The following is a 14,132-nucleotide window of genomic DNA, read 5'->3' on the forward strand; positions in this document are numbered from 1 at the left end:
GACTTGTATATAGGGTAGAGATGACTTTCACTCCTTTTGCTTCCAAAGCAGTGGGATAAATAAGGTCTCTTATTGTCTAATGCTAGTCTTACTTTAAAGGACAGAAATTTAATCATGACCACAGAACAATGTGTGACTTGTTTTGAAAATGTTAGATCTGTGCAAAGCAATACTTCTAGCTCCTTTTTCACCTGGCAAATTGGTCTCTCGGTGCCTGATTATTTATATATTTTTTGAATCTGTGTAAATACTAAACTGTCTGTATTGTTCCCATGACATTTTTTGGTGTCTTCTATCACAGATGGAAGAGGTAAAACAGTAAATAGATAACACTAGTCCCTTTAGATGTTGCTGGCTCACAAGGATGACAGACCGTAATGAACAGGATAAAAGCAAAGCGAATGCTAAAGTACTTGAGGCAACACAAAATATATGTCTAAGAGAGAATAACGATTGATCATGATTTTTTGAATTTTAGTAGGACCTGTGTCATTAACATGCTTGCCCACAGACCACAGGTGAAACCTCATGATGCTTGAGTCCTATTTCTAGACATGGTCACTGTTTCAGTTGTACCAAAAATGGATTTCCTCCACCCAGGTTTCTCTTACCTCAGTGTTTTTTTGTGATGAAGACACACCACATTATATCACAATATTCTTCATTTACAGAATATATGGAAATAATTTCAAACATGGATAAAACTGATTATTGCTGAAGTTTAAGCTAATAAAACCAAAACTAACCACCAACACCCCCACCAAAACCCCCATAAACATACAAATAAAGAAAACTCACACGAAACAAAACAACAAAAACCCCAAACAAACAGAAAAACCCAAAAGAAGGGATGTTTTCATTGCTTTATGCTCCCATATCATCAATAAGAGTATTCTCATCATGCTGGCTTTCATGAATTACATGCTATCTCAGCACTCTCAGCTGTTCTAGGCCATCAAACGATACATCTGTGTAACTACTGTATGGCTGTGTAACTCTTCTGTGGCTGAGTGGACAGGGATATCGAACCAAGAATTGTCAAATGACCTTGTATAACTTTATCATGAGTTTTATTTTGCTCGATACTTCTTTATTATGTACGGTTCTGGTGTTCTCAACATAAAAAGGACATGGAACTGTTGGAACAAGTCTAGAGGAGTGCCACGAGGATATCAGGGAGCTGGAGCACCTCCCATATGAAGATAGGCTGTGAAAGTTGGGGCTGTTCAGCCTGGAGAAGAGAAGGCTGTGTGGAGACCTCATAGCAGCCTTCCAGTATCTGAAGGGGACCTATAAGGATGCTGCGGAGGGACTTCATTAGGGACTGTAGTGATATGACAAGGGGTAATGTTTTGAAACCTAAACAGGGGAAGTTTAGATGGATATATGGAGGAAGTTCTTTACTGTAAGATTGGGGAGGCACTGGAATGGGTTGCTCAGGGCGGTGTTGGAACCCTGGCGGTGTTCAAGGCCAGATTGGACAGAGCCTTGGGTGACATGGTTTAGTGGAAGGTGTCCCTGCCCGTGGCAGGGGGGGTTGGAAGTCGATGATCTTAAGGTCCTTTCCAACCCTAACTATTCTGTGATTTTATATTGGCTTCCTGCCACCCAGGAGCTTTATGAATCTGTTGATCTTCTATACAAGTGAACAAATGTTCATCACGAGATGACTTGCCAAGCCATGAAGTGGTTTTAGTGATGCAGGCATTCATTCAGAGGAGTAAAAGCAGCGTGCTGAGCTCAGCTTTCAGTATTGACTGCTTTTCTTTTGTTGAATTTAATATGTCTGTTTGAAATGACAAAATGTCTTTGAATTCTTTTGTACGTATCTTTCTTACTCTGTGAAGGAATACAGCCCCAAAGCTGTGGGATGTATCACCCCGTAATAAAAAAGCATCCGTAACAAAAGGTCATTGTGATTTGTGAGGTGGGAGAGTTGTTCTTAGTTATATGTAATCCTAAAAATTACTCTAGCTGGACTGTTGCAGGGAAAAGTATTTCTTGGGTTTTTTTTGTCATACATCCTGTTTAAACAGGGAGTGTGTGACTGAAGGTAATTGTGAGGGAAAAGTTGCTCCCAAGGCACTGTTATAACAGTTTGTTTTCTTGTATTTCTGAGACTTTAAGATCATCCAGCTGGCAAATCTTTATAAAGGTCTCACATTACCATAAAAGTATTCACAGGCCGTTGCCGCAAATGCAATCCAAAGTCTTAGCTGGATTGGTGTGTTATTTGTGGAATGATTTAATTGGTTTCATTTGAATGGTTAAATAGAAACTTAGTGTACAAAATTGTTCTCTTTATTATTCCCGATACCAGTATAGCCTGATGACTTTAAGCCATTTACAGTCAGTTTTATATTTTACTGCAGGCCCCTTTGAATTTAGGCCAACAGTGGTTCCAGAGGCTGCTCAAGGATTAGAGGTGAGATTATGTGATTTCATCTGCAGCCAGGTCGTGGCAGGCATGTTTACAAGGCTATAATTGGGTTCAGATGCATTAAATAGTAGCTATGTGTGGGATGGGATATTAAACAAAACCGTGTTTTTCCTTAGTTAATGCTTTGTACGAAGGAACTCAGTTTGAATCGGCATCTTCAAAATTTATGATCTTATGCAGGCTTATTTACAAAACAATGTAACAATTTTTCTGCTGTGGGTTTGCAGTCATCATAGGAAGCATCACAGTAATTATATACCTTAGCATCTGCATATTGAAATACAGAAGTGGCATAGGGATGTAATCATGACTTTGGCTGAAGTCATGCTTACTTGTTAAAACTACTGTGTTAGGTAAAAATCAAAATATATTAATACTTTGTCTAATAAAGCACTTTCTAAATCTGTAAACTGAGCTAATTCCCTTCTTGTCTTCTTATATTTTACTATTGACACGCAGTGTATGGAGGATATTCTAGCCTTTGGAAGAATGTAACCAATGTGTCAACAGAGATGTAGAAGGTATCATCATATCGGTGATGAAGAGTTGGCTGCCTGTAATCAGTTGGTCCACCATGGTTTTCAGAAAGAATTTTTGTAGAGAACAGTATTGCATGGACTGTGGGGAAGTGATGTGGAGTTTGAAGTACAGGTTCAGTTCTGACCTCTTGCTGGTGTGCTATCTGGGCACAGCTGATAGTCACCTTTCTTGCAGTACCACAACCGTATTCTTTAACTCCAGTATTGATACTTTGCAAAAAACCCATTCCGATGTAATGCTGTTTATACAAGAACAGCTTCAGTCCTTTCATTCTAAGTCTGCTTCAGGTGAAGAAGGTGCATTTTTATTATGGCTTTTATTGATCAGTTGTGTTATCTTTGCTGAAAACAGGGAGGTGATATTCCTGGTCCTGTATCCCTCCCTTTTACTCTTTTCCTTTCCACAGTGGTGTGATATTCAGTGGGCATTTGTTGCGCAAGGTAAGCTTATTAAAATAGTAAAAAGGTTTTAATTGTTTTAGTAGGTTGAGTTCAGCTGAGATGGCTGGCATGGGAGGAAAGGTGGATAAAACTGTTGTGTGAGTTGTAACTCACTACAGCTGGCCTCACTGCATTTTCATGCTGCCTCATATACAGTAAATCTTTGCATCCTTGGGGACTGTAGCTGAATCTCTAGATGACCCTGGAGGCAGTGAAAGTTTGTCCACATCTATTCTAGAGACTAAATTGGTATCTACCCCCTAAGCAGCCCTTGCTTATAGCATGATTTCTTTCAAGAAAGTAACAAAAGCATAATTCACTGAAATAGTTTCAATTTATATACATGGATATGTAAATAAAAACTTTCAAATCCTTTCCCAGTAAGACAGTTTCTAGCGACTTAGCTTGTCCAAATAGGGGGGGGTTATTTGCAAAGAACTTAAATGCTGTGGACTAGTTGCTGAATGTGAGTGCTGAAGCTGGAATAGGTGATATTTTACTTTCGTGAGAGGTGGAATGTTTTCACCTAATTTCTTGGGCCGTAGGGTTTAATAAAGACACTTGTAGTAAGGAGGCTAATCTTTTAAAAGCAACTTAAATCTTTGTTTATGTTATAGTAATATAATTTTCACAGTTGGGAAAATAATAGACTATTTGGAGGATCTGTTATGCACTGTGGTTGGTAACGGAGTGCATTGTATTTCAGTACCTGGATGACATTTTGGTAGGATTATTTCAATGCAATACAACACCTTTAATTTAGAAATCTAAAAGTAAGTAGTCATGAAACATGAATGTCCTAATATATGTTATTAATAAGTAACTTTTTTCAATTATATAAAAAAGTTCTTATCTAGACAAAACTTCTTTACTTCCTAAACACTCTGTGTAGTTTAAATTTGCTGTATACTTTAGTAATACTACTTTGTAGAGATAGACTAGTAATGCTGGAGTTTTTGTGCTGCAAGCATGAATGGTCTGTTCTGTAAGGCTTTTCCACTGCCTGACCACCCTCACAATAAATCGCTTCTTCCTCATTCTAACCTAGATCACCCCTGTTTATTATTAAATAAATATTTTCTTATTAAATATGCGTATTAAATAAGCATTATTAAATTATGTTTATTATTAAATAAATAATTTTAGAACCAAAGATATAAAAAGTCACTCCAATTCAGAACCCGTGCCGTGGAGCAAGTTAGCATGGCTTTGAAAGCAAAATGCCATGTTTTAGTAAAATCATTACAGATGAGTGTTAGGCTTTTATTATTGTTCTTCCATTTAGGGAACATCACATTTTTCTTTTGGACATTCTCTCATTTTTTATTTACTCTGCTATTTTGGGTGAAAGTAAAATTGTGTATTAATCCAGGTTAATGAAACAGAATTTTAGAATTCTGTATCTTTTTCTGCTTCCTCAGATCCTGTATTCACAGTTCTTCCTCTGTTTACTACCATAGAAGAAAATAAAGTTCCTGTTCATGGAGGATATTCAGACTGTTCCTGCTCTTCGGGTTTGGCTCAGAACAGGACTAAAGTTCTGGTAGCACTGATACCAGTGTTACTCAGAAGTTTAATGCCTAGATGCCAGTAGCAAATACAAACAGGAGGTGCTGCTGTTGGGAAAGAGATAACAATTAGGAATTACTGTCATGAGCTTGGATTATGTAACTGTTTATTGGATTTGCTGCTTTATATTTACTGCAAATGAGTTTAAATGTCTCTTAAAGTCAAAGTCACTTTTGCTTGCTGAAGATGTTTATATATTTTAACTTTTCTCTTAGCTTACTGATTTGTGTTAATTTTGTTGTTTCTGTTCTGGACATTCCATTTTTAAGAAGTTGTTACGCTGTTTTGTCCACCTAAATTTCATGGTATGTTCATACTCCGGTTCCTGTAATGTTTATACAGAATAGAGCATCCACCTTTCCTAGCTTTCCCTGAAGCCTTTTCTACCTCTTGGGTAAAAGCCTGTCAGTCCAGTGCAAGTGTTTGAAGGAATTGCCCTATGATTGCTCAAGTAAAAAAATTCTACAGTATTTATGATCTGAAGGCCAAAATTCATCTCCAACACTTTGATTTGAGATAAATAAGGAGGAAGAAAGTAGATTAATTTACAAATATTGGGTTGAGTTCATTTGGATGTTGTTCGATAAGTCTACTTTTTGTCTGTAGGCATCAGCATGCATTTGACTAGAAGTCAGGACAGTGAAACTTAAGAATTACATTTGTGTAGTATTCAGAGGAAACAGGTTTTTTAATTGACTGTACTTAAATCCATCTGTGTTTTCTCATCCTTGTAATCTAAAGGAGATTTAAATATTTTAAGATGAAAGAATTTATGTAAAAAGCAGGATGCCTCTGAGGTGTTGCTTTTATAAACTGACTTTTTATTATTGTGTTTTGTCTCACTGGGTTTTTTTCTCCTTTTATCCTTCAAGGCCCAACTGCTACTATAAGACTCTTAACAATTAACTTTAAATTGATGAGGCCTGAGAAACTGTCTTGCAGGTATCCTCTTTTCTGGAAATTCACTCAGGAATTATTTTAGTTGCTCCAAATATTGTAATTGCGTAAGTGCATGCCAGTACATAATTTATAAATGACAGATACTATCTGTTGGCCTCGTTTATTTTTCACTTCGATCTCATTACTGATGATTCATGTATCTTCAATTTAGGTGAGTTAGTGCTTCAAAAATAACAGTAGTGAAATGTATTTCCTTTAGTGTATATTTGAACACATCTGTGGGAAATGTCAAGAAAGTAGTAACTCTACTTTTTTTTTTATGCAGTCTTTTAGAAATGAGGCATCAGTTGATGGATTAAACTGTTCACTACTTCCATAACTTGCAGCGTACACGAAGGGTTTAAGGAAAAAAGATAAATTTAAGATAATGTTTTGCTGTATGTATAATGTGGGCATCTAAAAGCTGTGGAAACCTGATTAGTGTACTTGTTTAGGGCTCGAGTAATGCTTTGCATAATCCTCAGATTCACTAGTGGCTCCCAAGGTCATCTGTGTGTGTTAACACAGCAGGACCAATTCTGCAATAATATCCTTTGGTTTTGTCATTAGATCTGCTGTGTGTGTAGCAGTGTTAATTTATTCCATCCTCATGAAATACTTTTTAACTGGAATTTGGTTATTCTCAGCTCTTTTTTGAAAGTTACAGATGAAGCGGCTTGCTTTTGTTAGGACTCTGGATTGTTTTTTGATGTGTTCTGCTCTGTGAACTTTCAGTAATTGTAAGGCTGGTAGTGTAGTGCACCTCAGCGTGTCCCTTAGCCTGTGCACGCTGTGAAAGAAAGAAGCTTTGAGGGATTGCTTTCTTAGCCTCTTGTGGCTCAGCAGGAGTTCTTCTCTAAGCATGTTAGCTGTGTAGTCTGTGCTGTAAGCTCTTGGCTCCGAACAACTTGCTTCTCCACCTGCTGGGTGCTGTGGAGCAACGTGGGAAGCAAGTATTGTATTCCAGCCAGTTTGTGCTTGCTTAGAGTGGTAAATGTGCAGTCAGCTGTAGGCAGGGCAAACAGAATAGGCAGGACAAAATGCTGGATAATGGGTACAACAAAGTGCTGGGCTCCTGCATAAGGCAGTAGTGAATTCTATGGTTCTGGCTAAAAAATAACAAATTTCCACCATACTGTAAGAATGGAATCCAAAGAGTTCTGAATAAATTTGTGTTCATGCGTCTCAAGATAACTGTTTCAGGTTTCTTACAGTCTTTTCAAGGCTATCTGTGTAACTAGAAGCTTCAGCTCTTCAAAGTAATTTGTGTGTGTGTGTGTGTGTGTGTGTGTGTGTGTGTGTTTAGAAGAGAACTCTGTGATAAAATTCATAGCCGGCCAGTAGCCCATATTACATTTGCATCTACATTTGAAGAGAGAAGTGATACAAAGGCTTTTTTTCGTGAAAATTAAATTATTAAAATTATTATCTTCTATTTCAGATTTTCAGATACTGGCATTTGTTATTCCACAGGAGTTTTTAACTGCAATTTATTCTGACAGGGTATTCTTCATTACTGCACTTCATTCCCTGCCTCCTGGGAAAAGGAGAGTTGTCTAGAAACACATATAGCTTGACAGCTGTAGGGTTTTCATTGAGAGTCCTTGTGCTGGTCTGCCTTTCAGAATATGATGTTTGTCATTTATGAAAAATAAGTTTTATAAAAGGTCCCCTACTGTGAGTGTAGGTACAAAGTTTCAGCTGGCTTTTGTAGTTAGTAGAAACTTGGTTCCTTTTAAAATAAAAAGGGTCTGCAGGTTTACTGCAGTGGACAGAGCTGCATTGTGATTATACTTTTTTACTGTAGCATTTCTTAAATCACAGCAGGGTAGTTCACATATCTCACTGTTCCTTAAATTTGTCTCATCTTGAGAAAGTGAGTGATACGACAGATATAACACTGTATACTAGAATTTATCATATGACAGAGAGAAAGCCATCCTGTAAGCCTATGTGTTACTTAATGAATGCTAAAAAGCCAGTAAAAAGGTGTCCACATACAAAGTAGCCACATAGTGGAGTGGACTTGGCTTCTGCTTTTGTTGTGGTGGTGGTGGTGGTTGTTTTGCCCCTTTTCAGAGAAAATAAGTACTATTTTGAAAGGGGTGAAAAAAAAAAGGCATGGTTATTAAATACTCAAAATAATTAAAAAAAAAAAAAAAAAAACAACAAAACAAGCACCAAAGCTTTTTTACACTAAACCTGACATTTTTTATTTCTTTGAAGATGTAGGAGAGATACAGGAAATTGTTGGTGTTTATTAGTGCGTAAAGTTATGTATATGATTGTACTGATCTGTTGCACTGTTCTAGACTGCTATTAGAAGTGGAATTTAACAGGTGAAAAACTGGCTGTACTACACTGAGGTTGAGATAGCATGATACAAACATAGGACTTCCAAGTAGCTAATACATTACTTAAACACCAAGTCTGCTGGTACCTGACTTTCATTTCTGTTTTTGAGCACAGGTACTACATTCTCTGCAGTTAAGAATTCAATTGAGTAATGTTGGAAAGTCTTTGGAGCTTATCAGTAATAGATGTGTTACATGGGGTATTGTGCACCACTTTCATGCAAAGCCTTTGTGAATTTTTACTTAGACTTCAGCTACCTTTTGATTACTACTGTGGTGATAAGCCACAAGTAAGAAAAACATTTGTTGACTCACACTTTATTTGCCTTCTAGCAGTCTTTGGATATTGAAGTTCAGATAGAATCTTTTTGCTGTTGAATACAGTAATCATGAAATGGAAGGAGGGGGTTTTGTCACTTATGTTAGTATGAATATAATAGGTGCTTTGCAAAAATCTGAAATAGATCCTCATCATAACCCTAAAAAAGACTCTTTAAAGTCTGTTTAACTCTTAGTGTGTTTTACAAAAATTGCTTGCAGCTTCTTGTATTTGTAGCGATATAACAAGGAAAGAGTTTAAGCCCTATTACTAGAGGAATATTTTTGGGTAATTGTGCTTCTTAGTTTTCCAGCATGTGTCGTGGTTTAAACCCAGCCAGCCATAGATCAGCCATGCAGTCTCTCTCTCACTTTCCCCCTTCCCCCCCCCCCCCACTCCCGGAGGGATGAGAAGGAGAATCAAAAGAATGTAACTCCCACAGGCTGAGATAAGAACAGTCCAGTAACTAAGGTATAACACAAACCACTGCTGCTATCACCAATAATAATCGTGATAAAGGAAATAACAAGGGAAGAGAATACAATACCACTCGCCAACTGATAATACGCAGCCCGACCGAGCAGTCCAACCCTGCAGTGCGCTAGCCCTTCCAGGTAACTCTCAGTTACATCCTGGGCATGACGCGCTGTGGTATGGAATACCTCTTTGCTAGTTTTGGTCAGATGTCCTGTCTCTGCTTCCTCCTGGCTTCCCCTCCTTCCTGGCAGAGCATGAGACTCAAATGTCCTTGGTCAGACTAAACATTTGAGCAGTAACTAAAAACACTGGTGTTGTCAGCGCTGTTCCCAGGCCAAAAGTCAGAAACACAGCACTGCACCAGCTACTAAGGAGAAAAAAATGACTGCTACTGCTGAACCCAGGACAGCATGTTATTCCTAGCATTTTGCAAATAATTGAGACATTTATGCTTTGTGATAACTTCAGGCTTTTCTGCAAACTGTTCAGAATTTCACTGGCAGTAAGTATATAGGAGTCCTATTTCATGTAGGTCAGATTAAGTTATGCCTACATGATGCCACAGGGGGACTGTGTAACAACCTGTACTAGCACAGTCCAGGGAAATGTTATATAGGTATACCTGTGATATATTAAGCATTTTAATATCAGATTTTGAGACATGATGATTCCCATTTTTGTGTTTAAGCCATTGTCTCTCTTGATACCTAGATCTAAAAATGTAATACAGTAATTCTTTCACAGATGCAGCTGAGGAAGGAAGAGCAGTTGTTGTGATGGCTTAGAAGATAATTGATTTTGTGTTCTTTCTTACAGAAAATGCCGGAAGCCTCAGAAGACCATAATCATTGGAAGGCCTGTTGAATTCCATTTTTTGGTAATCTGGGACATCATCAGTCTGGCATGGCGCAGAGCAGTCAGCAACTCGATGTTCAGGTACTCCATGATCTCCGACAACGTTTCCCTGAGATACCGGAAGGGGTGGTGTCTCAGTGCATGCTTCAGGTATGGTAAAGAGTTTTAAGAGCCTATGTGTTTTATTTTTGAGGTATAAAAATTTGTTTCAGTAGTGTACATGGAGCATAGATTTTCATTCTTCTGCTTTTATTTTTAAACAGCGAAAGACTGCACTACTTGAATTTGTGTCCTGTCTTCTATGTAAAAAGATTTTAGAATTCTTCACTTACGCTTGTGGGGGTTTTCCTGCTGACTGTTCTTCCTTGTCTGTGTGACCTGTGACCCTATTCATATAGGTAATAAGGGAAGTGGCTAATAGGATGGTTATTGATGATGGCTACATAAATAACATACTGGGAGAGATTTTAGCAAATTATGACTCGTTCTGCTGAGATAAGGAACTGCCCTTAGCTAGGAATCTAAAAGTTTTCTGTCTTCATAGTGTCTTCCTGCCATGGCTGTCCATCCAAAGGTTTATATTCACTTCTCTCTTTCCAAATCAGGTGGCAGTTCTTTTTTTTTGTTTGTTTTTTCTTCTCTTCCTTTTCCTTTCCATTTTTTCCTTCCACTTTCATCTAAAATCACAAATTGGAAGTGATGGGATGTGATAATAAGTGACCATACATAATCATTTTCACAGTGTTGGTCATCTGGAGATACCTTCCATTAATGGAAAGATTTAGGAGAAGAATAGAAACATACAAGATCTTTTGGCTTTGTATGTCTGTGGCTAATGTAGAATCTAATGTGATAAACTGCTGGAGATGAAAGTAGTGGCAGAGGAGTGGATTTGCTTACAACTATGGCTGTAATGTTTGCACTGTGTGTCTTCTAAACCATACAAATACAAATTAATTTATTTCAGACAACTGTAAAGCAGGGGAAGCCCCGCAATGTAAAGCTTTACTTATCCTGATGTTCATCTCTTCTGTACTGTTAAGTACATTATCCTTTTGATGAACTACGTTTGTCATTGACATCTTTAAACTGATAAAATTAAACTGCCCCTAATGCTGCAGAAGCATATCTGTATCTATAGTACAGTGATATTATATATATTGTGTATATTATATGTATAGCTGGATAATGTTGCAAATATCTGTCATTTTTTTTTTCAAACCCACTTTATATTCATTTTAAGATGCATGAGCTGGTTTCCATTAACATTTTGTAATACATGCTCTAGATGTAAACCAGTGTGTGTTTTGGACCTATCAAAAATTGAGGGTGCTTTGAAATGGCATTCTGTCTACCTCCAGCCTGATGAAGTGACTTTAGGAGGCTGAGGAGTCTGAAGTTCAGTTTAGAAATCAAGCGGCTTTTTGTAGTGGTTAACTTTTTTGAGATTGCTGTCCTGGAACTGTGGTGCTGGTTATTATTACAGGGTCTGATTCCCACATATTCTTGTTTTGTTTTTTTCTGTGATACGTCTGGATATTTTCATTGACCACTGGAATCTAGAAGGAAAGCTTGACATGGAGGGAAAGTAGTCAGGGAGAAGTATCTATAGGGTTCATCAAACATAATTGCTGATGTCTTCTGTCATGTTCAGTAGTAAGTCTTCATCTGCGATGCTTAATATGTATGTCTGCCTGATAGAGGAATCGTATGAAATTCTGGGAAAGTAATCTTTGCTTTAGCATTAAGACTGACCAGGTATCAGTAAAGGACTGGTACAACTTTTCAACTAGTGAGTAGGCTGTTGTGTTACAAGGTCATGTGAGTATTAATGTGTATACAAACTTTACATAGTGATAGTATTTGAAACAGAAATGAAACCATTAGTGCCATATATTCCTTAGGATGGTAGTCTTAGCACACTAAGGAATGCGGGGGTGTATGCATCTGTATGTAAATATGTACACACTCATTCTGGTAGGAAGTGCTGTATGTCACAAAAGATACCGGTCTTGGACCACATAACAAAGTTAGGGTCCTGAGGGCCAGGTGTAGTGGAACTTAGAGTGTGGTGTGTTTTTGTTTTGTTTTGTTTTTTTTAATTTGACTACTATTTAAATTAAAAACTGAACCACAGCTGATCAGCTCCTAGACTGATAAAACGGGGTTGGAAATGACCTTAAGGTCATCGACTTCCAACCCCCCTGCCATGGGCAGGGACACCTTACACTAAACCATGTCACCCAAGGCTCTGTTCAACTCAGCCTTGAACACCAGCATGGATGGAGCATTCACAACTTCCTTGGGCAACCCATTCCAGTGCCTTACCACTCTCACAGTAAATGACTTCCTCTTTATAGCCAATGTAAACTTCTCTTGTTTTCGTTACCCCTTGTCCTATCACTACAGTCCTTAAACTGCTGCCCTGCAGAGCAAACTTGTGACAGGCAAGAATTTCACCTGTTGTGTAGGCCTCACAAGGTGGCAAAATAAAGCCCCTGAACTATGACCTCATTTCTACAAACTACTATTTTCTCTAAAATAACACATTTGTTTCTTTAAACAGCTGGTCCTCTCACAACATAAAGCTTTTATTCTGAGTTTATCCAGTATTTTCTGGCATATAAAGATTTGCATTTTAAACAAGGTTATCAAACTGCTCGATAAAGGAAGATTTTGACCTACCCATTAAGCTGCCTTTCTGCAACTTTTAATCTTGAAACAGACACTACTTTGCACTTCTGCATATAACTCCTGTTTGTTGCTCTTGATAGATAGACAGTAGCATTATGCTCCAGCAATCTCCCTTTACATCTAAGAGAGGGTCTGTAGACTGAAGCACTAATTCCAAAAGTAGGAACTCCGAATAGCATAACTTGCTAATCCCAATACTGACATTACCCAGCCTCAACCAGTGATAAACTCTAGCTATTGGTAATTCATCCTGTGCACAGTATTAGGTCAGTCTGTGATAGTGCTGGCACTGGAATTGCAGTTTCAGAATACAGCCATCAGATTCCATTTTTAAATTCTTGTATGAAACAAGACAGGGCTAGCAAAAAACTTTTGACATCAAAAGATCACTGACAGCAACCTTCAAACTTTTCATAAAGAAACAAACAATACTTTTTTTTTTGTTTGAAAAAACTTGCCTGCATTATGACTAGTTGTTTCTGGAGAACCTATAAACAAAAATGTTTGCTTACCAATATGTCTCCTTTTCTCACCCCTGAAAATTAGGGAAAAAAATCTATTGAAAGAGTGTCTTCCAATACAATGAATTTTGTCAACTAAGCTGTTAATACACTTGCAGGTCTACTTCATTAGCGTTCCACAGACTTATCATGGCAGTGAGTTGGTAAAGATACATTTTCCAGGATTTCTGTTTGTCACTTAATTTCTGGTGACTTAATCTGAAGCTTTAAAATAAAAAAAAAAGTTGCTGGAAACCAGATTAGCAAAATCCTGTACTACCTAACAAACCAGACTAACTTCTGAGTGTTAAAATCCACACATCAACAATGCTGCAGATGTACAGTAAAGTACAGGCACATTAAACATAAGATTGTAACAAAGGAATTTTGTAGCTTGGAATCCAGTAGATGGAAATGTGCTGTGCCTGAGTCAGGGAGGGAGGAATACTGGTACTTCGGTGGTGTTGCAGCTGTTGTGTTTTACTTTTTGGAGGCTATTTGTTAGTGGAGCTCTTCAACACTAGCCAAAGTCAAGAGTGGAGTAATTTAGCATCTAACTGAAGTGAAAATTACATTGTTGCCATGAGGAAGAGTTTTAGAGAAAATATTGCCCAAGAGATGCAATACTATACACACAAGGAAGAACTTCCATGTCTTTACATGTGGCTGAGAAACTTAGTGAGGCAATACCTTGCAGGGTAGGACAACTTATTTATCTTAGTTTCCCCGCTTCAACTATTGCAAGTAGAACAGAAGACAATATTTCAGACCCTTTGTGGAACTTCAGTGTGCTTTATCAAACAAATCCAAGCTTAAAAATCACACCTTTTAAAAAATTTAACAGACCCTTTGTACAAGCTTTTCTTTTAGTTTACATTTCCCCACCTTTGAGGTGCTGGCAGGAGGAAAGGCAATTTATTTCCAGTTGAACAAAGGAAGCTATTGCAAATAGGGTGCATCTCCTGTAATAGTGTGGGTATTCTCTCGTAAGAAGTTTTAGCATTT

The 14,132-nt window shown here is 37.8% G+C and overlaps 1 protein-coding gene across 6 annotated transcripts in view; it reads left to right on the plus strand.

Annotated features, from left to right (window-relative positions):
* Positions 1-14,132, plus strand: part of TAB3 (TGF-beta activated kinase 1 (MAP3K7) binding protein 3) — a 50,608-nt gene that overhangs the window by 20,756 nt on the left and 15,720 nt on the right. For all 6 annotated transcript variants that reach the window (XR_009725696.1, XM_061355106.1, XM_061355107.1 and 3 more), the window contains one exon: positions 9,895-10,083. Coding sequence is in view for 5 of the 6 variants with exons in the window: in XM_061355106.1 (XP_061211090.1) it covers positions 9,982-10,083 (102 nt within the window). In the remaining variant the exon portion in view is untranslated. The remainder of the gene's footprint in view (positions 1-9,894; positions 10,084-14,132) is intronic.

This window comes from Neopsephotus bourkii, unplaced genomic scaffold (assembly GCF_033783945.1).
Source record: "Neopsephotus bourkii isolate Nb327-2 ecotype Australia unplaced genomic scaffold, CSIRO-AGI_Nbou_v1 NB_780, whole genome shotgun sequence".
NCBI lineage: Eukaryota > Metazoa > Chordata > Aves > Psittaciformes > Psittacidae > Neopsephotus > Neopsephotus bourkii.